General features: G+C 38.6%; 6 protein-coding genes and 1 pseudogene across 9 annotated transcripts; 4 read left to right on the forward strand and 3 right to left on the reverse strand.

Moving 5' to 3' along the window:
• Positions 1-2,944: 2,944 nt before the first annotated feature.
• LOC110418215 (coiled-coil protein) lies at positions 2,945-4,963 on the forward strand. The gene is made up of 3 exons (XM_021430878.2): positions 2,945-3,691; positions 3,837-3,956; positions 4,112-4,963. The coding sequence occupies exons 1-3, from the start codon at positions 3,134-3,136 to the stop codon at positions 4,121-4,123; spliced, it is 690 nt and encodes a 229-aa protein (XP_021286553.1). The 5' UTR covers positions 2,945-3,133; the 3' UTR covers positions 4,124-4,963.
• Positions 4,964-5,098: 135 nt separating this feature from the next.
• Positions 5,099-9,535, forward strand: LOC110418214 (protein CYTOSOLIC ABA RECEPTOR KINASE 9-like). Of its 3 annotated transcripts, XM_021430875.2 has the most exons (7): positions 5,099-5,556; positions 6,401-6,626; positions 6,712-6,821; positions 6,899-7,787; positions 8,326-8,559; positions 8,641-8,790; positions 9,121-9,535. In XM_021430875.2, exons 1-7 carry the CDS (start codon positions 5,420-5,422, stop codon positions 9,271-9,273), a joined length of 1,899 nt encoding a protein of 632 aa, XP_021286550.1. In that variant the 5' UTR covers positions 5,099-5,419; the 3' UTR covers positions 9,274-9,535. The 3 variants fall into 3 exon arrangements, with proteins under 3 accessions (XP_021286550.1, XP_021286551.1, XP_021286552.1); XM_021430876.2 differs by having other exon boundaries at positions 5,422-6,626; XM_021430877.1 differs by lacking the exons at positions 5,099-5,556; positions 6,712-6,821 and having other exon boundaries at positions 6,522-6,626.
• Positions 9,536-9,702: 167 nt separating this feature from the next.
• LOC110417692 (GDSL esterase/lipase At5g55050-like) lies at positions 9,703-11,601 on the reverse strand (annotated as a pseudogene). The gene is made up of 5 exons (XR_016351300.1): positions 11,087-11,601; positions 10,863-11,002; positions 10,508-10,735; positions 10,136-10,385; positions 9,703-9,961 (listed from the first exon to the last, which is right to left on the reverse strand). The product of XR_016351300.1 is annotated as a GDSL esterase/lipase At5g55050-like (transcript).
• A 130-nt stretch (positions 11,602-11,731) lies between these two features.
• LOC110417691 (L-ascorbate oxidase homolog) lies at positions 11,732-15,146 on the reverse strand. The gene is made up of 9 exons (XM_021430156.2): positions 14,925-15,146; positions 14,656-14,824; positions 14,443-14,552; positions 13,513-13,783; positions 13,313-13,415; positions 12,875-13,220; positions 12,414-12,779; positions 12,251-12,329; positions 11,732-12,160 (listed from the first exon to the last, which is right to left on the reverse strand). Exons 2-9 carry the CDS (start codon positions 14,809-14,811, stop codon positions 11,948-11,950), a joined length of 1,644 nt encoding a protein of 547 aa, XP_021285831.1. The 5' UTR covers positions 14,812-14,824; positions 14,925-15,146; the 3' UTR covers positions 11,732-11,947.
• A 2,229-nt stretch (positions 15,147-17,375) lies between these two features.
• On the forward strand, positions 17,376-18,859 carry CAO (chloroplast signal recognition particle component (CAO)). The gene has a single exon (XM_021430847.2). It carries the CDS (start codon positions 17,405-17,407, stop codon positions 18,767-18,769), a length of 1,365 nt encoding a protein of 454 aa, XP_021286522.2. The 5' UTR covers positions 17,376-17,404; the 3' UTR covers positions 18,770-18,859.
• Positions 18,860-19,687: 828 nt separating this feature from the next.
• LOC110418276 (late embryogenesis abundant protein) lies at positions 19,688-22,564 on the forward strand. Its single transcript, XM_021430957.2, has 3 exons — positions 19,688-20,434; positions 20,944-21,129; positions 21,816-22,564. The coding sequence occupies exons 1-3, from the start codon at positions 19,994-19,996 to the stop codon at positions 22,101-22,103; spliced, it is 915 nt and encodes a 304-aa protein (XP_021286632.1). The 5' UTR covers positions 19,688-19,993; the 3' UTR covers positions 22,104-22,564.
• A 136-nt stretch (positions 22,565-22,700) lies between these two features.
• On the reverse strand, positions 22,701-23,663 carry LOC110418520 (uncharacterized). The gene is made up of 2 exons (XM_021431266.2): positions 23,356-23,663; positions 22,701-23,232 (listed from the first exon to the last, which is right to left on the reverse strand). Exons 1-2 carry the CDS (start codon positions 23,539-23,541, stop codon positions 22,903-22,905), a joined length of 516 nt encoding a protein of 171 aa, XP_021286941.1. The 5' UTR covers positions 23,542-23,663; the 3' UTR covers positions 22,701-22,902.
• Between the last annotated feature and the right edge of the window lie 1,480 nt (positions 23,664-25,143).

Here is a 25,143-nt window from a genome sequence, read left to right on the forward strand (position 1 = left end):
TCTTCGTCAGTGCGAAGTGCAATTAATGGGGTTTGGAAGTTTGGGGCGGGACGTTTATAATTCAATCTCAACCGTTGACGATAAAGTGGGACCCTTGCTTTATTCGACGGTTGGGATATGAGGAATGTAAAGAATCTTTAGCGGCTAAAAGCCTGACATTGTGTGAACGAGAAGTAATCGATGTCGGATATGTTTACGTCTACAGCCGATACTACGTTTTGAACGTTAAACACTCCATACATCAGCAGCTGTTATCTACCAGGAAAAGCTTGCTCCAACACGTGTCACTCTATCACTTGTCCGATTTCATAGAAGTAGATTTTCATGTTAGCGTCATTAAAATGTAGGGATCAAGCAGACGGGGTTAAACAATTTGACCAGCGGTCCAAATCAGATCGGACAGTCGAGACCATAGCCGTCAATATAGGACCACAAGTGCATGCTGTTCATTAAAAAGGTATGGTGGAATTATATTGTCCCTAAGTGAGGACCACATCGATAGCTATGGAGCTCCATACACGTGATTGAGCTGAGGCTTATAAAACATCATAGGCCGGCTGGTCGGGTACTACGCATGAATTAATAGTGGTAAGGTAAATAAGTTGCCGTTTATTTTGTTTGTTTCTTTGCCATGTAAAACCAACAGTTGATAAGGGAATTTGGATCGTTGATCATTTATTAACGTTTGATGGTTGACCGTAGCGAGACTTTAATTAATTAATGGGTAATTAATTAAGTATTAATCAGTTATTGTGATTGGAATGTGGAGTTAATGATACAACTGATTACGAAGTAATTAAATAAGTTAGTAAAATCCCAAGGACATGTGTGGGGATAAAACCAGATATGTTTTCTTTAAGCACCTGCATGATGCAACTCGTGGTACCATTCACTACACGTGCCCACTTGTTAGTGTGAGCTTTACTCTTTCACTATTAAATATCCATCGGTATATCGGAATATCCAGTGCCACGAGGCTCAATATAAATATTTATTTATTTTATTCATGTGTTAAAATATTTATTAATAAAAATCACAAAAATTTATAACGTATTTTAGAAATGTTTATGAAATTTGGGATTAATGAATAGCCTTATTAATAATTTTATCAATATGTATGCAACTATTAAAAAAAAGTAATTGATATAATATTATAGTACTTACGTAAAAAGTGAACTTTTGAATATAATCAAAGTGAGTTATAGTCATTTTTGTCACATAAGTATAAAATGATAAATAATGTTTGATCAATGATAATTAATCAACCGTCAATTATAAAAGTTTACTTGATATAAAATAAAAATATTAAAACTTTGTTGAACATAATAAAAAATAAAAATTTATTTATATTTTTTAAATAATTTAAGAGTTTTTGCAAATATTATGTTCCATGAATATGCTAACAAAGTAAGAGCAACAAAGGTGAGCAATTAAATAGTTTGATTAGTTCAATCTACCAAACCTTAAAACCAAATGAATCAAATATTTTTACAAAAATCGATCAATATTGAACCAATATAAAGGAAAATTGAACTGACAAAATATAGTATTGGTTTGATTGGTTTGATTTTGAGTAAAAACATTAAAATTTTATCATTTTTTTTACAAATTATAATATTAAAATTTATATTTTTCATCTATAATTACAAAATATAAAATAAAAATTAGTATTGAAATTATATATTTTATATAAATTTAAAAATAATATATTATATAATATATATAATATTATTTTGGTCCTTGGGTCGATTTGATTTAAAAATTTAAAACAAAAAATCAACTAAATAAACTAATTGGATTAAATTTTTTGGACCAATATACCTAATAAATCAATTAAACTAAACCGTTTTATTCAAATCGTATTCGAATCAAATTAAATGTTTAATTAAGTCAAATTTTACTCACCTTTAAGAAGTAGTAGAAATTAATTCATTTTGCTATTACATTTTTTTACAACTTTTGTGTATTAGTTATTTAAGTTTCTAAAGCTATAAACTAGCTGTTGGAACATGTCTGTGGAAAACTTTCCTTTTTCAAATCAAAACCATGTAAGAGAAGGAATAATGAGCAAATAATGGATGATAGAATAAGAAACAAGAGGCTGGTGGTGGGGTGGGGGCAAAAGTGAGGAAAGGCTTAATGGCAAAAAAGGGGAGAGGAGTGCTATATTTATTAAGACAGTTAATTTGTTCTTTTTACTAATTTAGTTAGGTAGCTTGAATATGAATGGTTTGAACTACCATTTATGGATTTTTATTAGCTTTGGTCACTTTTTCAAGCTTTCATTCTAGTTTGGTATGGTTGAAAGTTGAAACCAATTCCAAAATTTTCTCCCTCAATATGTAGGATTTATATATTATTAATAAATTAAATATTATCATATCGTTAATAAATAATTTTAAATATAAAAAATTCTAACAAACAAATAGTCATAATTTTAAAAATTACTTTTGTACACTCACAAGATGACATTTCGTGGTTAACTGATAGTTTATAAATATTTTAGTTTGATAGTATATTAAATATAAACCCATTTTAAGTTTATATTTGAAATTCTGTTAATGTATAAATTCTATAATTTATCAATAAACTGAATATTACAATCTCGATAAAAAATAAATTTTAAAAAGAGAACCCTAAAAATTATATTCATAATTTTAAAATTATTTATTCTGATTTTTTAAAAAAAGTTTATCTTTTTATAGTTATGAGGTACTTTGTGATTATTATAAATATTATAATAAAAAATACAAAAATTGCAAAGAACTAAACCACACAAGGCCCAAAGGCTGAGAGTAGTGGGCTAAGGAAGGGGAATTACGGGCCCAAACAAATCATTGACTCGTTGGATTCAGCTTAAGAGAACAGGGCCTTTGGTCCATAGTGATACAAAAGAACGCATTGCGGACGCCCAACGGTATATTAAGGCAGGGAATAAATAAATCAATAACCGCGCTTTTGTGATAATCGGTTAAAGCTTCTACGGTTCTAATCAGCAAGGCAAACAGGAAGTCTTCTGGAATATTCTCACTCCTCAAATTTTTGTTTGGATTAATTAATTTATGAAAATATTAAAAAACAAATAGGGATAGAGCAAACCGAAAACCTAAGTCACCCCTAAATCGACGACGAGATGCCGAAGAAGATGGGGTTAAACAGCAAAGCCGAGGCGGCGCGTGCACGCAAGAGCGCTACCGAAGCTGAGCGTAAAGAGCGGGAATCTAGGGAGAAAGAGGAGCAGTACTGGCGCGAAGCCGAGGGTCCCAAATCTAAGGCAACCAAGAAACGCGAGGAGGACGCGGAGAAACGAGCCGAAGCGGCGACTCGACGTGCGGAGGCGCGTCGTCAAGCCGAGATGGAGGAGAAGGAGATCGAGAAAGCGATGAAGAAACCGGATAAGAAGGCGAACCGCGTGTCGATTCCGGTGCCGAAGGTGACGGAGGCGGACCTGAGGAAGAGGAGAGAGGATGAGCAAGCGGAGACGGCGAAGAAAGCGGAGGAGGCGAAGAAGAGGCAGACTAGGACCGCGGCGGAAGAAGAATATGAGAGGATGGTGTTAGTGACAAACACGAATAGGGATGATTCCTTGATTGAAGCAAGGAGTGTGGAGGAGGCGATTGCGCAAATGTCTGTGGCGGATAATCTTCCCGCGGATCGCCACCCTGAGAGGCGCCTTAAGGCTTCCTTTAAGGTACGTTACACGGGCCGCCTTTCTGCTTTGCTGAATTTTCAATTACTTTCTTAATTAGATTTATAGGTTAGTGTATTTAGTGCCTTAATCTTTTTACCATACGGCATTAATTATATTATTGAGTTATTTTTATGAATGAATGCAGGCATTTGAGGAAGCTGAGCTTCCCAGGCTGAAAGAGGAGAAGCCGGGTCTTACTCACAATCAGTACAAGGACATGATATGGAAACTATGGAAGAAATCTCCAGACAATCCTCTGAACCAGGCAAGTATATAGCCAGTTTTGAACCAATGCCGTGTCCATGCCGTCTGCTAACTTGAAATGATCTGATGGGTTGATTTGGTTAGGTTGTGTCGACTACCAATGAAAATTTTGTAGTGTTTCCGTTGTCTAACATAAGTTTTATTTTGCTTGTGCAGATTGCTGAGTGATCACTGCTGAATTTTCCTCAGGCTAGAATAGCAGGCGAGTTTTACTTGGAACATATTGGGTGCAGAGATGCATTTGTGGTTTCTAAACTTGTGTCAGTTGCTGGCCTACAATATGTGCAGTGTCTGCTTAAAACTAAATAAAACTTGATTGAAGTGATAATGCCGGCTTCTTATTGTTAGTGTTCAGATCATGCCTCTCTTGTTTAGTTACTTAAGTCTGGTTTTTTGCCCTCTTCTTTTTCTTTTTCTTAAGGACCGGACAATAGTGACTGTTGTACATGCAGAGAAATAGTACTGGGCATGGATTGTGTAAATTACAGATTAAGCTTGCTTGGAAGGTTTTCCTTTCTCTCAAGGATTAGCGAAGATCGATACATGATGTGCATTCTCAAGGATTAGCGAAGATCGATACATGATGTGCATTCTCAAGGATTAGCGAAGATCGATACATGATGTGCATTTGTGACTTAAATCATGTTAGGCTTGCTTCTGAGTCCTCTTCTGCTATCCAAATTCCAAAGTATCAATGCATGAATATGTCAGTAGATTTGCTTAATTACGTGAAAGTCTACTAGCCTGAGGAATATAGTGGGAAGATAAGGCAATGCGTCTTAGTGATATTTCTCAAGTAGCTCTGATCAATGTGATTGGATTATTGGAATGCTTATCAGGTTTTGGTGATTCCGGGTTCAAATTTTTCCATGGACAAATGTTGTAAATCCTTGGATGCCAAGTTTAGTGAAAATTATTGAATGGCTGTTTTGAAGGTATTTATGCTTGAATATTGCAATTGCAAACTAGAAATGCTGATCCAGTAAGACAATGAAATGATATTTATCTTGTAGTGGAGCAATTAGATCCTCTTTCATCCATTTAAATCTTGTAAGTTTGTTCTTGTGGTTAAATGCTGAACATAATAAATCATGTGGAGCTTTCTTGCATGAGCTTATTTGAGATGCTTTACCTGGAATGTCATTTGGTTCTCTGGGTGGAAGAATATGAAGGCCATCACACCATTGTTCCAGTAGGGTCAAATCAACTGGTGGTTGAGCAACATCACTTAATGTGCATTAACTAGTCTCCTTTAATGACCATACCATACCATAACCCCTTATTTGAAAGGTATAATTTCTTGCTGTGTGACTAGGTGCACTGAGGGAAGAGTGGGGGTACATTTCATCCGCTCTTAAGGGTGAGAGCTAAGCAGGAAAGTTAGAGAGATTTCTTGGAACATCTTACACCCGGAGGCAATTGGATTTTGCTGCCGTCTGATAAATGACTTTTACCAGATAATTCATGGCATTCAGCCATTCAGTGGATCTGGCACATGTTGCAGCAACAACCCTTGTTTCACCAACTTCAGGATATCATGGACTGATGCCGACCATCCTGAAATCTAATCCTGACTGTCACTTGAGATCCAATCTTGAAATGTATCCAAACGCTTCTTCACAAATGCAAGTACTGCTGTTAGCTCATAACACTTGGCTTGTTTACCGTCACTGTCATCCACATTGTAAATGGATGTCTTGGTCCTCGATGATAACAAATCTGTTACCTAAATACAGTTTAAAAGCCTTGAGCAAATTATCCTGATGATCAATAGTAAGCCTGTACACAACCTTTGTTTGTTCTTGCCCCTTTGAGGAGTTGAGACCATTAAGATTTTGCGCCATAAAACTGTCAGAATTAGGTTACCATTGAAAAGGAAAACAAGCTGTACACATTCTTTTGGGCAATTAAAAGGCATACAATCCAAAACAATGAATAGCTAACTACTTTGTGGGATGGATCCCACAATGTATTAACATGGGAATATAGACTTTGCAACAAAATTATAGGTTTCCCTTCGGTCTCTGTTTAAAGAATCATAGTTAGAGAGTTTGTTCCGCTACCGGGGAATTCATAAGACCTTAGGCATCTGCCAATCTGTAATTCTATTTGGGGAGCTGTGAAGTGAAGGTTTAGCTTTGTCCGGGAAAGTAGTGGCCAAGCATTTGTTGTCTTGGGTAACAAAATTTGCCCCATGGTGCTTCAGCGTTGGTAATGTTAGATCTTGCTGTATCTACTTACCTAACTTAAGTAAGTGCTCAGCCAATCAGGGACAACAGGTATGCACCAGTGCCAATAAATAGATTTAAAGCAGTGTCTGTTCCAGTGAGAGGACAGAATCTCATAACTTAAGATGTGCTAGAAATTTGTCAAACATACTCCCTTCGTATGAAATGGAATGGTGCCTGAAGATTGTTAGTTCTTGATCATGGTTCGAAATGCAAGCATCAATTGCAGAATTATGTCATACCTGAATGGCAGGACAGTGAAGAACAAAACTATTATTGTTGGCCTCAAATCTGATAACAGCAGTCGAGAAATGCTACTCCAGTTACTCAGAACGTTTGCCAAGTCAGGGGATAATGTGTTGGCAGTGCATGTCCAAGAAAGAGATGATGCTTTTGATCCGAACAATTTTCACATCCATGAAGATCTTTGTAAATCCAAGCGGGTAAGCGTTTGTTTTCACCAATTTAGTGAAATCAGAATGACATTAGAGATGTATTGGCTGGTTTACTCATGGTTTACCAATGCAGGTTGATTTCCTTGTTAAAATTTGCACTGGAAACTTCTATATCTCTGCATTATCTCATCAAGTTCGAGAAAATTATGCAACAATCCTTGCAATTGGATGCAACCCTTCAGGGTAATGAAGCTGATAACTAAGAAGACTGTTTTTTGTATTTTTATGTCTAATAGTTCTATTGTTATGTTTTCCTATAGGCCAAAGGGTTCAGCTGTAAGCAATTGTCTGAAAAGTTTACCTCCCACCTGCACCCTCCTGGTGATGGATGATGCAGGTAGAATCCTAGTCCGGAGGCAGGGAACTTCCCAACAAGGTTCTGCAGGTGTAACTCTTCAATCTTATTTATCATCTTCCCAGACAAACTCTATGGTTGATCAATCCACAACCTCCCGTCTGTTACATAAGTCCTTGACAGTACCATCATCCTCAACATCCCAATCAATGTGTCAAATTAACAGTGAAGGACAGTACATTCTCCAGAAGACGGTGCAGGATCAATTTAAAAAGTCATTTACTATGCCATCTTCTTCTGCATCATCATCGAAATGGCAAATGGATAGTGGAGGGCAGCTGAGTCTGAATAAAAATGTGAATGCAAGGAGGAGGTTTCACAGAATCGCGTTCCCAGAAGCAGAGAGATCCTGCAGGTGTTTCAGATCAGAAGAGCTCAGTGTCGCCACAGATAATTTCAGCCCCAGCATGGTGATTGGAAAAGGGGGAAATAGTATGGTGTATCGCGCTCAGCTTGAGGATGGTAAAGCTGCAGCTGTGAAAGTCCTCAAAACCACACATTGGTCAGCAAAGGATCTTCTCCGAGAAGTTGAGATGTTGTCCAGCGTAAAACATGAGAACATAGTTGAGATAATCGGGTACTGTGATAGCATAGAATTGCATGCAATTGTTTATAATCTTCTAAAGGGAAGCTTGAAAGAATGTTTAAAACAACTCAAGTGGGCTGAGAGGATGGGTGTTGCAATCAGTGTAGCTAAGGCTCTGGAGTACCTTCATCATTTTTGTGACCCACCCATCATTCACAGAAGTGTGAAGCCATCTAACATACTTCTTTCTGATAATTGCCAACCGCAAGTAAGTTCTTCACCAACCATTTAATGTCTGTAATGCTTATGTTATCTCATTCAAGTCTGCCCAGAACAACTACTGATAAGATACAATTTCTCTTCTCTATTGCACCTTTTGCTGATAAGATTTTCCAAGAAAGACTAAAGCAGCAAAAGTAAAGAAGCTGCAATAAATCACCAAACAAAGCAATTAGCTCCTAAACGGATGCTGACCCATTAGCAATGCAAATTTTTGTTTTTAGGAGCCCTCAATTTGAATCCTCCGATCTTTTTGTTCCTAAAACACAATGTTTATGAAGACTGCATACGATTTCTCAGTAGGGAATTGATCAAAGTGGAACTCCGTGAGAATGTTAGTTTGAGATGACTGTAGCTGAATTTGAAGGCCTCAACTAATTCTGTGGAGTAACTTCTCTTGTTAACCATTTCTTGAGACAAAGAATTTGGCCAATGAAAACTTCAACTTGTGCCCTTAACACAGGCAGCATTAAATTCTTAAATCCAATGTATATGCTAATATTCGATATTCTGGATTTCCTTTCTAGCTCTCAGACTTTGGAGCAGCAATAGTGCATCATCAATCTTATCAAGTTCCAGCAAACACAAAGCCAATTGACATTGTTAAGACTTTTGGATACTTGGCACCAGAGTACATAGTGTGTGGAAAGATTGACGAAAAGATAGACGTTTATTCCTATGGGGTTGTGCTCCTGGAACTTATCACAGGGAAAGATGCTATTCAAAGAAACCAGAAAAATCATGAAAGCTTAGTACTTTGGGTAATGTATTGACAAATTATACCTGAAATCACGTTTTTGTATCTCAAAAGCTTTAAGCATTTCTGCGTAACTGACATGCAGGCAAGATCTTTACTCCGCTTTGGCCAATGTGAGCGTCTAGTTGATCCTTCCTTGAGCAGAAATTACAAGAAAGAAGAGATGGAAGTAATGATGTTTATAGCACGCCTCTGTCTTATGCATTCATCTTCTCAAAGGCCAACAATGAAAATGGTGAACTTTTTTTCCTTTTTCATTTCATAAAACTGCTTCTCACTCACTTCTAGGACATTACGTATCATCTTTGAAGTCTACCATAATCCATTACTTTGCCTGCTTTCTCACAAACAGTGACCAAACTATAATTGCATAAGACCCTGGAACGATATGTCCATTCTATATTTGATTGAACAACCACTAAAAATCTAAAGCAGCCACTTTATTTTTTTCTTCCTAAAAGTAGAAGAGAGCCATGTAGTAGGATGCACAAGGTATCAAGTAAATGTGTTGAATTCAGATTGTTACTGCAGTGCAGAAACTGTTCTAATCAATCTATTTGGACAGATATTAAGGTTATTCGAGGACTCAGAGTACTGGCTAGAGATGCAAAGGGAGAAAGATCAAGTCCTAAATGGGTTTGGTTCTGCAGCTGAAACAGATTTGTGGAGACTATATGAGTTGTCAAGTGTTGGAACTCTGGCATTGTATGATACCTAGATTAATTGTTAAAATTGTTGGACTTTCTTTCAGAACAGAAGTGGATCTGCTCATGTAGAATTGAAGAATGTCCAACCAGATTTGATCTCTTCTCCCTCATTCAGCATGTAAATATATCACATATAGGTCAGAATGAGCTATTTCCATAGTTATGCTAATGCCTATTGCGTCATATGTGTAATAATACATGATTCTTTCGTAATCTGTTTCTTTAGTTTATTGTCCAATTATGATTCTTATTAATCTTTCCACATAGTTTCTCATCCAGCTTTATGCACTGTAATCTTTTGCTTGTTATAACCGGTTCTTATATCTATGAATTCAAGTTAGAAAATCCTGGTTATGCCTATTTTTGAGATACCAGGTTGATCTTGGTAAACACAATTACAGTAATGCTTGGAGTATTACAATAAGATCAACCTCTTTTTATTCTGCTTCAAGCAGATAAACTGCAGAGAGCAGTTCAGTTAAGCCTCTGGCAGCTGAGAAAAATTAATAGGGGCTACAAATCTTGATTCCCCGCTGTAGAGTTTAAAAGCTGCCAACCTTGAAGCAGTCTGTGTAGGGTGGAACGAATCCCAAAAGAAGTATTGATGGCGATTAAAGCACAGATTGGCCGTCGGAGTACAAAAGGATTCTGCATTCAATGTGCCGTTCCCACAACATGCGGACATGACATCTGTAAAGTCTGAGAGGAATGAAAATTGAGGAGCATTAAGATCATATTTACGATGGGATCTCTCTCTCAGAATATAGATGCTAAGGAGCCAATTTTTAAGCGGCCTCTTGATGTTTTCAAAGTCTGGGTAGATATGCATGCGTCTTGTTAATATGTAAATGTAGTTTCAGAGTGAAAGCTTACTGAAATTTAGATGGTTGTCAATAACATAAAGTGCCATCTCAACCGCATTTCCAAGAGAATACTTCATCTCCTTGAACTCAGAACTGAGGTTGCGCATGAGGGTGTCCACCGTTGAAAAGAAGGCCCTAGCTTGGTCGTTTAACTCCTCCAAGCAATCCCAGTTAGCTGTAAGAAGCCTTTGAGATGGGCAACACCCAACCGGTGGAACACTTACTATGCCAAACTTCCTTGCTCCAACACTAATTAGATTCTGCATATATGTTAAACAAGACTTCAGTTCAAGCATGACATACTTCATCATTATATACCTTAGCCTCGCTTATGTGATGGTGATGATCATGATTCAAAGCAGAAGAAAGATGGAACTCCCACCCTTAAGTGCTGCTCATATACGAGTCCTAAATTGGGTATGAACTGTTCTTTTGGCATGGGATTGCTCGAATGGTAATTGCCCAGAATGTCATTGCTACCGATGGAGATGAAGAACAGAGACTTCGAGAGAAGATTTTTTGTTTCTGATGGACCTTTAATTGCCAAAAGATCATTGTAGACTGTAGAGAATTGGTATACCTACTCCCCCATTGGGACAGCATTCTTTTTCTGGGTCCATGGAAATCAACTTTCGTCAATGTTAACCGAGAAGTAATTCAGTAGCAAGCTTGAAATAGATGTGAGGGATGAACAACCAACTCTGTCTCACGCTATGGAGAAAACTAAGAGGCCTTACCGCTGTTTGCCCGGTTGTATCAAGCAGGCCAGATCCTGCTGAGGAAAAATTTATACCGCTAAATCTACGTCTCTTAATAGCAGACGTTGCGTTTAGAGAAAGATAGGGTGGTGGGCTTCTCTTGAAACCAAATTGTTTAGCTGACAACAGAAACCATCAGAAAAGACAGCCAATTTAACGTAATGACATTGCCAATGATCACATCATTTTATACATACACTAACCAAGAAAATCAGCGGTATTGAGGCCATTGCTGAATCTGCCAGTAGCTCTTGCAAAAGGAAAATCGACACCGTTGTGCGGGAAGTCAGCTCTTATACTACTTTCAGGCAAGTAATTGTTGGTTCCAACATCAGCTGTGGAATCTCCTAGTATGAAGATGGCTGGAACCTCTGCATTAGCGGATTGAAGAACTCCTATGACCAATGACAACGCTACAAAGACCTCCAACCCTTTTGCCATGGGAAATCCAGAAAAGAAACCTTGTTTCCTTTGAACCCTTTTAATCTTTCTCGACGGGACAATCGATATTTTGGTACATTTTTATATGCAAAGAGGTCCTAGAAAACTATAGGAAATACCGAAGGTGCTCAAAACTGCAATGAGCATAGTACCGTCCTATTAGGCGGAACGTCGTAATACTTCCAAGGCCGGATTGACCCTTCTTGAACTGTTCTTCACATCATTGACCTTATTGGCTTTTTCTAGGGAGTTATGATGAAAACAAGGAAACGTATTTCGGTTGCTTTCAAATTTTGTCCTGGATAATCCACTTCCTTTCAGGGTTTGCTTATCCTGTTCTTCTCATGACAATGAGGGTATCTTTGCATGTTAGGGAATCAAAGGAGTTAAAAGTTTGTGTCACCCAGTAGAGTAAGCTTTACACAGCTTGTTTATTACAGGAATTGAGCCTTACAATCTTTACTCAGCAAAAAGAATGCTTAATTTAGTACATTTATTGACGATTCTGTAGTTACAAACCAAATACAAATTCTGTTGAAAAAGAATTGAGACCTTAAAAGCTTTGGGTCATTTTTTGTACTTGTAATGGTTAATTCAGAACAAACTTTGGCTGCAAATTTGTTTCAGAGAGGTCTCGTGCTTTTTCCTGCGGCTCTGCCACAGAGCAGGGCATTTTTTGGAATGGGGTATTCATCCCTGACTGACTCCACAGGTGAGTATACTCGCAAGTAAAATTGTTGTCCGAGATATTGCCGTGCCCAAAATTCAGTTCTCACGTTCCACATTCCAACATTATCAAGAGCAATGTAGATAGCAGTCCATGATCCAGGATATACCTGCAACACCAACCATAGTTTTAGTTTCCTTCTATGTTAGAACAGAGTGCGTCTTTATATTGGAGAAAAAGAACGACTGGCTTTACAAACCTGTGTGGTACTGCGTGAAACTGCATCCCTTAAGTTGTACTGTTTACGACTATCTGGAGTCCACAATCCTCCATCCATGCTGCCATAGAGAAGTAGTGTAAGTTCAGGAAAATTCTGGGATTGGCATCAAACTTTTGATTCGGTTATTTCTGCAAGTTCTTACCCGACAACCCAGAAGGCGTATCCATTAATATGCCAGCTCTGGACTATGCTCTCATGGTTCTCAAACACAATTTCCACGAAGCCTCTAAAATCAGCACCCATGACCGATGTGTCAAGGTACATGTTTTTACCGGTTGGACTGTCTGAGATGCTTCCAACTCGAAAAACACCATCAATCTTGAAGTAGTCAGCTAGTTTGAGGGGTGTATCAGCTGGGACAAAAGACACGCTGTTAACTGCGTATCTTTGCTTCCCATTAACTTGGGCAGCTGAGCTCACTAGCTTGATCGTTCTGGTTATGTTAATGAGACCGTAGTGGTATGATCCCTGTGGATTTGGCCTTGGTCCACTTGCTGTCAGGTTAGTCCTGAAATGCACCGAAATGAAATACTTACATGAGTTTGATTGGACAAATATGAGCTCCAAGTGGATTTGAATGGAGTAACTGGATCAAGTTTTTACCTTATGGATCGAGCCTGGTTAAGAGACCAATCTATTTGGTCAGTAGGTCCACCAGGAATAGGACCTGACACTGCCTTGTTGGAGTTACTGTAGTGAAGAGTTGCAGTGCTGGTAAGGATCTTGTCAGTGAAACGGGTTGAGGCCACAATGTAGAAATCCTTGGCAGTTTGGTCCATTGTAACAAGCACAGAGTAGGACTGACCCACGTGGACATCAAGCGATTCGTAGATGGTCTGCACGGTGTGGGTTCCCTCTACCTCGGCCAGCTTCATTAAGTGACCTTGAATGCGGAAATTGAGTGTGTTCTGAAGCCCAGCATTTGATATCCTAAACCTGTAAGTTTTGCCTGTGGCACACAGAAGAATACCAATTGTTACCACTACCATGTTCCGGAGGCATATTAAAGAGTTAAAACTGTCTAAGTCCGTCCAAATTTACCTTGTTCAACCGTGAAAATTGCGCCATTAGGTCCATGGCCATTTATCAGAATGCCGTCAGGGAAAGGAAGCTTATGACCACCATCTAACCTAGCTTTCAGTTTCTGCAATAATAAGTAAAAGAAATAATGAATGTCAAGTTACATAATTGATTTGATCATCAGCATAACTACGTACGTAATAAGTAACTTGTTTATTTACCCTGTGATCAGTCTTGAACCAATCTCCAATAAGAACTGTGAAATCACCAGCAGGGTCCGGGAAAGGGACAGGAATCCTGGGCCTACTGAGGATCTTGATGCCTCCAAAGCCGCCAGCAGCCTTATGAAAAGCAAGGGATGGAAAGTAGAAAAAGCTCCCGATTTGATCTTTCACCTGTAAAATGTAAGTGAAGTTCTTGCCTGGAGGGATTGGGCATGTAGTCCCATATACTCCATCCTCATACGAGTTTCTCCTTTGCTGCACCCCATTCCTAGGCACATAACAAAAATTTTTTTCTCAAATTAGTATATAACCTCGTCTAAGAGAAGCTGACCAATCACGTTTTATGATGGGAAAACAAATTAAAGTCAAAAGTTAGGTCCGAAGGATGATCATGGTCGCTTTCACAACTTTAATAGACCAAGGATGATCATTATCAGCACATGCTATATGTTTAAATTTTGTTCTTATACCTAGAAATGCAACAGGCAATCACCATCAAAAGCTGGAATGGTGCTGCACTTTAGATTTGATATTCAAGAAGTTTTTAAGTATTTGTCTCTTGCACGCAAGATTTACACATCAATTATTCTTAATTATCTTCTCCTATAATCTATAATGACAAATAAGAAAGAGAAGCATAGTCATTAATTGAAACACGTTTATTGTCCAGGAATTTCTTACAAGCCAGATATACTCTGCTGTGAAAACTGTTGTTTTTAATAGGACTATAGGAGGTCCGTGGTGCAATAATATTATAACTTTAGGAGGCAAAGGCAGCTTAATTTATAGATACTGAGTTGTTAGCTGCCCAATGCCTAGTACGCATGGTAGGTTGCCTAAGTGTTCATCTTCAGAAAAGATATCTCATGAAATGTGAAATCCATTTTAGAAGGAAAGGAGCAAACTAGACTGATCGGAGGTGCTCACCATGATAGAAGAAAAGGTTCATCCAAGTTGTTGTAGACATTGATGATAAGATTGTCATTGGTGACAGAATAGAGTTCAGGCCCTGGAAATTGCCCATTAATGAGAATTCCCTGTAAACAACAAATAAAACGTCTCTTTTCAGATGATCTCAGGAGCCTTATATAACCCCAAAGAAAAGAAAACTGATTGCATAAATAATATTAATTTCCAAACCTGCTGGCGAACCCCAAGTGGGTAAATATCACCGTAAGTAACATTCCAGTTGAAGAACCTGTAAGGATCCTCAGCCTGAACAACAGCAGCAGCAGCAGCAAGAACCAAGAAGGCAGCACATCTTTGCCAAAAGCCGGATTCTACCATCAGCAACATTTTGTGATTTGTCCTGGTGGAGAAGAAGAGAATTTGGGATATTGGTTTAAGGGCAGGGTCTGAAGATATAGAAGGTCTAAGGAAGCTAGACAGACAGGCTTTGGTAAACTTACTAAAGAAAGGTTACTGCGTTTACGGAACAGGAGACTTCAATGTGGTCTGTAGTAACTGATACGTGACTTATTTAAAGTGCATTACCAAAGAGGGAACCCCCCAAAGAGCAAGTGAACGAATGAATGAATCAAAGTAATAAAACCAACCAAAAAGAACTGATGATCTGAGAAAGAAGAAGAAGAGAAAATGAGAGAAGAATTGAGAAGCTTTCGTGTTGGTTGGAGGATTGTGATCATGCTTATATAGTGTGCTTAGTGGGGTATTGAATGCAGTGATTGACCCACCACAAAGATCCAAAGCTCTGTCCATTCACAAACTATCCAATAAGAATTTGATACGTAAGCTACATGTCAACCATAGTGACGAAAATGTCCTTGTTAGGGTGGAAACGAGAGTAGGTAATCAGGAGGAAACCGCGTTGGCGGGCTTAAAATTTCACAAATGCATGAGCTGGGGACGAAATGCCCGTGATTTCTGACGCTACACGCGGCATTTCCATGTGGGTTTTAAAACTCCGGTCTGGGTCCTAACAAGCCAACGGCTGGAATTGCTGTATATTGTTTGGACCCACTATGTGGACGGTGGTGATGGAAGGTGATCAGCATTTTTGTCTTGTTATGCTAAGGAGATAACTGTACGCGGAGAATGTAATGGGAGTTGGGACATTCTTTGCTTACACTGCGGGCTCTTTGGGCTGTTGACAGAATGATGACAGTGAGTTTTCATATTGGTTGAATTGATTGGTAAGTCAAATATAATACCCTCATTCATATCATGCTAAACAAATCAATGCTTTTTTAATACAAGGATGATTTTTTTTTTTTTATATTAGGGCTTGATTTGTATCTATATGACTCTATATCCCCACAAAATCATTGTAAATCATTTGCCATAAAAGAGTTGGAAATAACAAAGTAATGAAATAAGTAGCAAACACAAGAATAAAACAAATCAGGGTGGTGATAAAGAAATTTTATGCATAAATTAGAGTATCTTAAATATATAAATATAATAAAGACCACTCTATTTGTACTCAATTGATTTTAAATTAGATGTCTGTTTTAAAAATTTAATATTGTATTAGAACAAGCGTTATTTTTTTAAATTATTTATTCTTTTTGTGATAGACTGTTATAAATAATAGGTTTGTTGTATTTATATGTGAGAGCATTAGAACAATGATTAAAAGAAAAGCAATCTCACATCTATTAATTAAATCGGATTTTTTTTTACTTTGTGCTCTTAGTCAATATGTGTTATAAATTTGATGGAGCCTTTGACTCAACACTTTTGTCACAATCTTATCTTTGTATTAAATGTAAAATATGAAAATTGTTCAAATTTATAAACAGGACTTAATGGGCGCGTTAATATTGAGAAAAATGACATGAAAACGATAATCATGCATAATTTCAAGAAATTATTTCCACTCGATGTTTCCAAGTAGTTCTCAAGTATTTAAATTTGCAGCTAGCAATTGACAAATACAGGGCCTTAATATTTTAGTTTTGGTTCCATAAGTTGATTAACTAGTTCAGATCAACACTTTCACACTGCAAAACCAAAAAATGTATGTATGGTTAGTACCCATTTGTGTTCATTGTCAAACTGTTTATACCACAACAAGATTGAAAAGAAGAAAGAAAAGTACGAATAAATACACTGAATAAGATTGGTTTTCTTTTAGCTCCTTTCAGGCGTGATTGAAGAGGCGAGTCTGCCAGTTGGACTCTGTCCATTTTGGCTAATTTGCTGAGCTGTGTTGCTGTGAGGAAGAGTCACACACGGGTCAGAAAGTCTTTTTTTTTTCTTTTTTTTTATATATTGGCAAATATATCAGTTTGCAGCCAAAATTTCCAGCCTCAAATAAAGGATGATGATCAACAGGAACTGAAAAAGAAGTTTAATGTATTTTGTATCTAACCCCGCTGCTTGATTAACCTGAAAATTGAATCCACCTCATTTAGATCAAAAGCAATTTGTCATCATTTCATTACTTTGCCAAAAGAAAAAGAAGGGAAACAGTACTAGCAATCTCCATTTCAAATTTCTAAAGGGGGTAAAAGAAGACTTGTAACTTGTAAGTAAAGTTTACTCAGATTATCATGTCAGTATTATGAATTGATTTTCCTTTTTACCTTTTATGGAATCATGATTCATGAACAGGGAAAAGGACTTAAAGTCAGCAAATTGTCAATTGGGATGCCCTTCTCTGGAACCTGAGTGAAGCCCCAAAGGAGAGATCGAAGCAGGCCAATCTCAACCTGACCCAATAGTTTAACCCAGTTGCTGCAGCCTTTCGGCAACCCAATTAGACTTGGATAAAAATGGGTTGGGGAGATTGGGAAACTTGGTCCACCATCTGATGCAGTCGGACCCCGGAGAGTTCAGCCTAGTTAGTCCTCAGCCACAAAAGGAAATTGTTTAAAATATTTTATGTGGACGAAACCCAAGCTGAACAACGCAATAAGCAACACCAATGTTATTGTCCCATCCCCGAAAAACAAGCAAAAAATGGATGGCGTTCCTTATCCCAAAATCTCTCCTTCTCAAGATTACACCCAACAGGCGGACGCTACTTCACTTTGCTTTGCTACTCTTCAAACTCACTTTCCTTGCACCAGGCATAGTCTCAGGCATGGAAACTCTCTTTGTAAACCAAACTCTCTCTCGTCTCGATCTTTCCCCGAAACCGAAGCTCCCACTTTCTATCTCTCCCCAACCCCTCCAGTTCCTTGCTACGAAAACAAATCACGTCAAACCCAACAGAGGTTTTGCTCTCTTCGCTGTCCAAGACCAAGAAAAGAGCTTCCAAGAAACAGGGTACACACTCCAAGCAGACGTTAAGGATGAAGCGGATGAATCGTATGGTGAAGTCAGCAAAATCATCGGCAACAGAGCTCTCCCAGGTGGGAAAGGCATGGAATACTTGATAGAGTGGAAAGACGGTCATGCCCCTTCTTGGGTTCCACAAGATTTCATAGCCAAGGATGTGGTGGCAGAATACGAAACCCCATGGTGGACAGCGGCTAAGAAAGCTGACGAGAAGGTTTTGGCGGAGCTCTTAGCAGCCGAGGAAGATTGGCGTGACTTGGATGCTGTAGACCCAGATGGCAGAACTGCCCTTCTTTTTGTATCAGGTCTTGGCTCGGAGCCATGTGTTAAGATCCTAGCTGAAGCTGGAGCTGATATTGACCATCGTGATAATGCTGGTGGGTTAACGGCTCTTCATATGGCAGCTGGGTATGTCCAACCTGGTGTAGCTCAATTGTTGGTGGATCTCGGGGCCGATCCTGAACTGGAAGATGACAGGGGTTTGACACCCTTAGCTTTAGCTAAGGAGATTCTAAAGGTGACCCCCAAAGGGAACCCAGCGCAATTCGGAAGAAGAATGGGGCTTGAAAGTGTGATAAAGATATTAGAGGGGGCAATATATGAGTATGCTGAGGTGCAGGAGATATTGGAGAAGAGAGGGAAAGGTGAAAACTTGGAGTATTTGATAAAGTGGAAAGACGGTGGTGACAATGAGTGGGTTAAAGCAAGGTTTGTAGCTGAGGATTTGGTGAGGGACTTCGAGGCAGGGTTAGAGTATGCTGTGGCTGAGGGAGTTGTGGGGAAACGAATGGGTGACGACGGCAAGAATGAGTATCTCGTGAAATGGACGGATATGGAGGAGGCTACTTGGGAGCCAGAGGAGAATGTTGATCCTGATTTGATCAAGGAGTTCGAGGCAGGACAGATTGAGGGCAATGGTGCAGTCAAGATCCAACCAAGTGTTGATGGCTCGGGACAGATTGATGGAAATGGCGCTGTGAAGAACCAATCAAGTGTGGATGGTTCATGAAATCTTATCCCATAGAATTTTTGTGTTGTAATTCTCTTTTCCTCATCAGGATTATTTCGATTGAAAATCAATCTATACCGATTATTAAAATCGAGTGTAAATTGCACTGTAGCTACAATATTTGTTTAACTTAGTTTTTTTAAATCAAATTGAAAGAGAGAGAGAAATAGGGAGGAGGGCTCGGGAGACAGAAGGAGATATGAGAAAGGTGGTGCCGCCGTCGGCCAAGCCATGGCCGGCGATGGCGAAAGAAAGAACAGGGGTTTAAAGTTTCCAGGGTTGAACTTGATCAGGCTAAAAAGTTCTTTTTAAATCGAGTTATTTTCAACAGCAATAGCAATGTCAAATTAGGCTTATGTGGTATCAACTATCAACCAATGAAGATTAGCGTAATAAAAATAATACTAAAGCCAATTTGAAAAAATGTATGTAAGAATTAAATATACTCTTACATATCAGATGTAAAAATTTTTAATAAAAAATTTATAAAATACCAATTAAAAAAATATTGAAATGAGTCAGTTTCTCATAAATTCAAATATTCATACTATATAATTAAGTATTGAAACAATTTTATACACTTCTATTTAATAAAAACATTTACCAACTATTAAGATTAAAAAAAAAATTGACTTTGACAATGTCAATGGAGTAGACTTAGTTTTTAAAAAATTAATTACAATAATTGATAATTAATGAGATAATTTTAAAATAATAAAAATATATTTATTTGATACAATTTTTTTCTTATTAGAAAAGAAAAAAATGTAAATTTAGAGAGGTCGAAATCATAGCAGAAAATAGCACATGAAGAGGAAGTAACGGTCCTTGCAATTGATGAATGATGATTAATGACCGTTGGATTTGATCTTACGTGGGGCCCAAAAAATAGCGTGAGTGATACACAGGAGCAGCATCCCGAAGTCAGGTCAGCATGCAGTGTGCGCATTCCACTCACAAGAAAAACATAGACAAAAACAGGAACAATTGCCGTGTCTTGTGACTCGAAAAACCTTGAAGTCGGAAGCACATTAGACGCAAACCAGGCAACTCCTCCCCCTCTGTAACATTGCTTCTCACTTCCTTCCTTGATTCACTTTCCTTTCTCGTTTACCAGTAATTAATATAAACAAACACCCCCCGAAAGGCTTGTATTGGAAAACCATAGCCTTTGATCTTCTTGATCTTTGTCTCAAAGTGTTGGCCAGAAAAGGGAGGAGAAAAATGCACGCGAAAACGGATTCGGAAGGGACGAGTATTGATGCGTCATGGCCATCGAGGTCCCCTAGAAGGCCTGTTTACTACGTTCAGAGCCCTTCGAACCATGACGTCGAGAAGATGTCGTATGGGTCGAGCCCCACGGCTTCACCAACGCACCATTATTACCATTGCTCCCCCATTCACCATTCCAGGGAGTCGTCTACGTCCAGGTTCTCGGCTTCGCTAAAGAACCCGAGGAGCCTTTCCGCTTGGAAGCACGTGCAGATTGGTCATGGCGGTGATGACGACGACGACGATGATGAAATGGACGGTCGCGATGGACGCAGGGCTAACAACGTCAGGCTTTATCTCTGCCTTGTTTTCTTGTTTTTCGTGCTGTTTACGGTGTTTTCTTTGATCTTGTGGGGTGCTAGCAGAAGTTACAAGCCTAAAGTCATCGTCAAGGTGAGTTCTTTTTTTCTGTAAATTGGTCTCTACTGAGTTGACACAGTTGTTCCCTGAGTCGGGTTTGGTCAATGGTGGTCGTAAGCATTAAGCTAATTTTGCTCTTTTGGGTCACTGAACGTTTTCTGTGAACTGAGTAAACTTTGTGATTACAGTTGTTTTACTTAAAATGTGTAAATCAATAATTATTGATAAGGAAATCATAGTTGGCACTTGGCACCTAGCATTGAACGTTTCCTGAAAGCACAACGGAATCCCCTTTCCATCGATGGAAACGTTTAACCCTCTCTTTGTTGTGAGTCAACTCAGTGACTCAGTTCACGAGTTTGTATCGTGGAATGAGGCATGTTACCGATATCTAGGGGCTAGGAATATGGAATGGGCGCCGTTTTGATTGCTCAATCCCGCAATTTAAGCTTTTTGTATTTTTAATTGTACTAATTAATTTAATCAAGTAGTAGAGTACTAATAAACATTCTTCTCTAAACTGTGTGTGGGTGTGTGAGCAGCACATAGTGTTCGAGAACGTATATTATCAGGCAGGAAATGATCAATCAGGGGTGCCAACAGATATGCTTTCACTAAATTCAACGGTCAAGATTTCATACAGAAACCCAGCTACTTTCTATGCTGTCCATGTGACCTCTACCCCTTGGGAGCTTCACCATTTCCAGCTCAAAATTGCCTCTGGACAGGTAAAAGTAAAACCCGTTTTCTAATCCTTGGGGTTATGGTAAGTTGTAGTTAACAAGTGGTGGTTCTGGTTAGACTGGGCAAGGAAAGAATTTTGGGGTCAAAAGTCTTTTTGGGTTAGCAGTTAGCAGCCTGGAGAAGTGGGAAAAATTTTAGCAGAGGGCTTTGAATTCTATTGGGTGTCTTTATTCGAGTGCCATTAAAAAGGCTGCCAGAACTGCACCGAACATAAACTCAATAGGGGCCCACAGAGAGAAACCCTATGCTATTCGTCTGTTTAGTTATGGAAATGGCCGTTTGCTTTGCAGCTAATCTATTTGCTTTCGTGCAGGGCACAACTTAGCTGTCTTCCACGCATTGGGACAAAACATTAGTTCACACTTCACCCTTAGGATAGGAAGGAATGTTCCAAAGTTTTAAACTGGGGGGTCTTAACGTTGTCAGGTTTGATAGAAAAGATGGTTGGCTTTATGCAATGAGATTCTTTTCTTTAAGTCGAGTGTCTAGCATGAGCAAGGCTTTTAGGTGACGATGAAAGGTGTTAAAGGGAGGGGAAAGATTCGTAACTGGAAACTGGATAATCAATTTTGAGTAAAATTCATGTACCAATAACATGAAAGAAATTTTTTACCAGGAGTTTAATGATGCTTTCTTTATCTAATTGGTTGGTCATTAATGTATGGAACAGATGAAGAAGTTTACTCAATCAAGAAAGAGTCAGCGGAAAGTGGTAACGATTGTGCAAGGGAATCAAGTGCCACTGTATGGTGGGATACCAGCTCTTGTGAACTCTAGAGAGCACTTGGACGGCATAGCAGTGCCCCTGAACCTGACATTTGTGATGAGGTCTAGGGCCTACATTTTGGGCACACTGGTAAAGACCAAGTTTTATGGGAGATTCAGGTGCTCTGTCACTCTTAGAGGAAACAAACTTGGGAAGCCCCTTAATTTGACAGATTCATGTGATTATCAGTGAATGCTGCACTCTTATTTTCAGGTAAAATCATATTATAGGGCATCTGATATTGCCAACCTGAGTTATCACTTTTTCGCCTTTTGGAATCTTCATTTCCCAAGATTTCCAGGAGCTGAAAATTTGAATTAATGCTCCTTGATGCACTAAGACTTGAGGTAGATGGTGGAACTCTGAGTATATAGAATCTTCTCCTTTTGCAATGTAAATTTTTGTTTTGTCTCTATTTCTGGAAGAAACCAAGATGAATTTTGTTCAATTGTTAACTTTGCATAGGCTCCTCTTTCTTTGGAAGTTTATTGTTTACAGAGGTGGTTTATTTGATGTTTCTTGTAGTGATCAGTTAGATGTTCTTCTGTATATGGTTGATAAACATTAAGCTGTTTTTGCTTAGCCTTTATCTGCTACTTGTTCCGAATGTGTCGATTGATGAGAGATGTCCGTTGCCTGTTATGTCTTTTTGCTATTTGCTGCTAAGTTAATAAAAAGTTAGCTTGTCTTTATTTGCAGCCTTTTGTTAGTTTAATAGGTAAGTAAGTGAAGCCTATCCTGTAGCAAACTATCTTTCTCACATGGAATTTTGAGCTTTGAAATGTTAGATAACCCTTCACCAAGTGAAGGCTTCGAAGACAACTACTATTACATTACTAGACATTAGGAAGGAAATATCAAATGACTGATGCAACACAAGAATACGAAACAAAGACTCCCAAAGCACAAGAAACACTTGTAGGGAGCTCGTAAACACAATGCAAGCACAAAGACAACATCCAAGGTACAGTTTTATTGGCTAGTTTTAACTTCAATTTTCCTTGCCCTTGTCCTCTTCAGTCTTGTGTCCATGGTACCCGGGAATCTTTTCCTTGATCTTCTCCAAGATTCCTTTCTCCTTTGGCTCACCTTCAGCAGGATGCCCATCCGAGGCATTATCGTCTGGTTTCTTGTTCTGACCAGGAAGTTTCTCTTTTATCTTATCTAGAAAGCCTTTCTCCTCTGGATTCTCAGTTGGGATTGATGTGTCTTTATGCTCCATTGCCTCTTTGTCGCCAGATATCTTTTCTTTGATCTTGTCCTTCAATCCTCTCTTATTCTCTTTCTTCTCACCATCTTCCCCTTCTTCTTCATCACTAGACTGCAAAAAGAAAGGAAAAGTTCATAAACAACTTGAATAAAGATCCTTGCCGAAATGCTGAAAAAAATATGGCGCAGTGACATATAGCTGGCTTTAGTTTAGTGAGTTGGACAGAAGGCTTACTAAGCTAGAGTTGCTATCAGCACGGTGGAGTTTTTCCTTTGCCTTCTCCTCATCCTTCGCATTGTCTGGCTTGTGGGCATCTGCCATGGCCACATCCTCATCTTTCTTCTTCAAGAAATCGAACATACCACGATCTGTTGTTTCCACTGTCTTGTTGTGATCTCCCTCAGCATGGTGACCCTCCATATTGTTGGGAATCAGCAGAACAAATATCAGTAATAAGACTAAAGTGCTAAATCTGTGACGTTTGAATGTCAAATTATGGTTTCACCCTGAGAGAGTGTGTTGGTATTTATAGGTGAAAAACCAAGGAAAATCCAAACTCAGCTGTGGGTAACATGGCTTGCAAATGACATGGACTTGGTCGTTTGTTGGCCCTTGGAGGAGGACAACCAAGATGGTCGGTGTGGACGGTCCACACCAATCAAGAGATGCCGCGTGTGTTCTGATGTGGTCGGGCTTTGAGATCAGGGCTGGATTAGTAGGCTAAAAAAGGACTCATCTTCTTGTTACTGAAATTAATAGCTCTACTTAATTCAGGGACAAAACATATGAGCCTAGGATGCTGTGTAAACTGATGGTAGTACGATGACAATTGACTCGGAAAATGGAACTTAAATATTCAAAGTACAATGATAGTCAAGGAGGGCTTGTGGGAGTTTGCAGGGTGTCACGTTCTTCAGTCTCTTTTTAGTACTAACTACTGTGCCAGGTTTTGTCTCTCAACTATTTCAACCTGTACCAGGGTTAAGTCGTTTTTTTGCCACGTACATAGGTCCCTATGGGCCAAACAGACCAATAAGGGTTCCCTGCTTTTTGGGTCAGGGGCCCATAAAGGATTCAAAGTTCTCTATTAGGCCCAAATAGAAGCCCAAATTATTTCTAATAAGCCCACCGAATTGAACTCGAACCATCCAGAAGGCAAGATGCAGCCATCAACCTCCGAATCCATGATTGGCATGAATGAATGATTCTGGAATATTTTGTCAGTCCATTTCTATCAAAGTTTTAATTTGAAATCCCAACTTAAATCTTGGTTTACTTATTTATTATATTCATTATTTTTTAACCTACTAGATTAGTCATTACTACTCAAAAAAATTGGAAGCAACCTGTCGTAAGTATTTTAAAATCTTTTTATCATTTTAAAAAATTTGATATGATATTTTCTCTCACTTAATTTCGCGATACGTCCACCACCTTATTTGTCTCTCCTCTAAAAGTGCTTGACATGAATTGAATTTAAATTGAGTTCAATTTAAGACCACTTTGTAGTGGGATCACTACTTCTCTATGAAAAAAATTATGCTGATAAGATAACAACGCTAAAATTTTGATATTTTTTAAAGATATTTTACCTGTCGACATGAGAGTGAAATATTGTGAAATAAAGGCAGAAAAAGGGTAAACATTTGGCCGGGGCGTATTGGTGGGAGCAATCCAAATGGGATAGGGTTAAGCAAATTGAATGGCAGTGAAAATTCTCCAGACATAATCATCAACGTGAAAATTTGCAAGCTCTTGATCTTTAACAACAGTCAATGTCAGTCATTGGCCTGCTATTTTAATGGTTCATGAACAGGTTGTTAGTTCTAAGTTCCAACCTTGTTATTATGCAAATTTTTCTACTTTTGCCTTTTGTCTAATCAAGATTATAACACAATGAGCAAAAGAATAGGCATCCTAATCATTTTGCATCTTAAAATAACTACAATCTCACTCTATCAGAAATGTTGCTTGACATCCACCAAAACCCCATGTCAGAAAGTATAGGTTTAGGCTTTGTCA

The sequence above is a fragment of the Theobroma umbraticum genome, unplaced genomic scaffold, assembly GCF_002168275.2.
Source record: "Theobroma umbraticum cultivar Fairchild unplaced genomic scaffold, ASM216827v3 scaffold_50.0, whole genome shotgun sequence".
Lineage (NCBI taxonomy): Eukaryota > Viridiplantae > Streptophyta > Magnoliopsida > Malvales > Malvaceae > Theobroma > Theobroma umbraticum.

Excerpts from the sequence above, each read along its gene's own strand:
- LOC110418215 (XM_021430878.2), top strand. The coding sequence starts at position 3,134 with ATGCCGAAGAAGATGGGGTTAAACAGCAAAGCCGAGGCGGCGCGTGCA. Across the intron at positions 3,692-3,836 it reads GCCTTAAGGCTTCCTTTAAG|GCATTTGAGGAAGCTGAGCT; the intron begins GTACGTTACACG and ends GAATGAATGCAG.
- LOC110418214 (XM_021430875.2), top strand. The coding sequence starts at position 5,420 with ATGGCATTCAGCCATTCAGTGGATCTGGCACATGTTGCAGCAACAACC. Across the intron at positions 7,788-8,325 it reads CTGATAATTGCCAACCGCAA|CTCTCAGACTTTGGAGCAGC; the intron begins GTAAGTTCTTCA and ends TTTCCTTTCTAG. Across the intron at positions 8,791-9,120 it reads AAAGGCCAACAATGAAAATG|ATATTAAGGTTATTCGAGGA; the intron begins GTGAACTTTTTT and ends CTATTTGGACAG.
- LOC110417691 (XM_021430156.2), bottom strand. The coding sequence starts at position 14,811 with ATGTTGCTGATGGTAGAATCCGGCTTTTGGCAAAGATGTGCTGCCTTC. Across the intron at positions 13,784-14,442 it reads GAACCTTTTCTTCTATCATG|GAATGGGGTGCAGCAAAGGA; the intron begins GTGAGCACCTCC and ends TTATGTGCCTAG. Across the intron at positions 12,161-12,250 it reads TTTCACGCAGTACCACACAG|GTATATCCTGGATCATGGAC; the intron begins GTTTGTAAAGCC and ends TTGGTGTTGCAG.
- CAO (XM_021430847.2), top strand. The coding sequence starts at position 17,405 with ATGTTATTGTCCCATCCCCGAAAAACAAGCAAAAAATGGATGGCGTTC.
- LOC110418276 (XM_021430957.2), top strand. The coding sequence starts at position 19,994 with ATGCACGCGAAAACGGATTCGGAAGGGACGAGTATTGATGCGTCATGG. Across the intron at positions 20,435-20,943 it reads AGCCTAAAGTCATCGTCAAG|CACATAGTGTTCGAGAACGT; the intron begins GTGAGTTCTTTT and ends GTGTGTGAGCAG. Across the intron at positions 21,130-21,815 it reads TCAAAATTGCCTCTGGACAG|ATGAAGAAGTTTACTCAATC; the intron begins GTAAAAGTAAAA and ends TGTATGGAACAG.
- LOC110418520 (XM_021431266.2), bottom strand. The coding sequence starts at position 23,541 with ATGGAGGGTCACCATGCTGAGGGAGATCACAACAAGACAGTGGAAACA. Across the intron at positions 23,233-23,355 it reads CTGATAGCAACTCTAGCTTA|TCTAGTGATGAAGAAGAAGG; the intron begins GTAAGCCTTCTG and ends TTCTTTTTGCAG.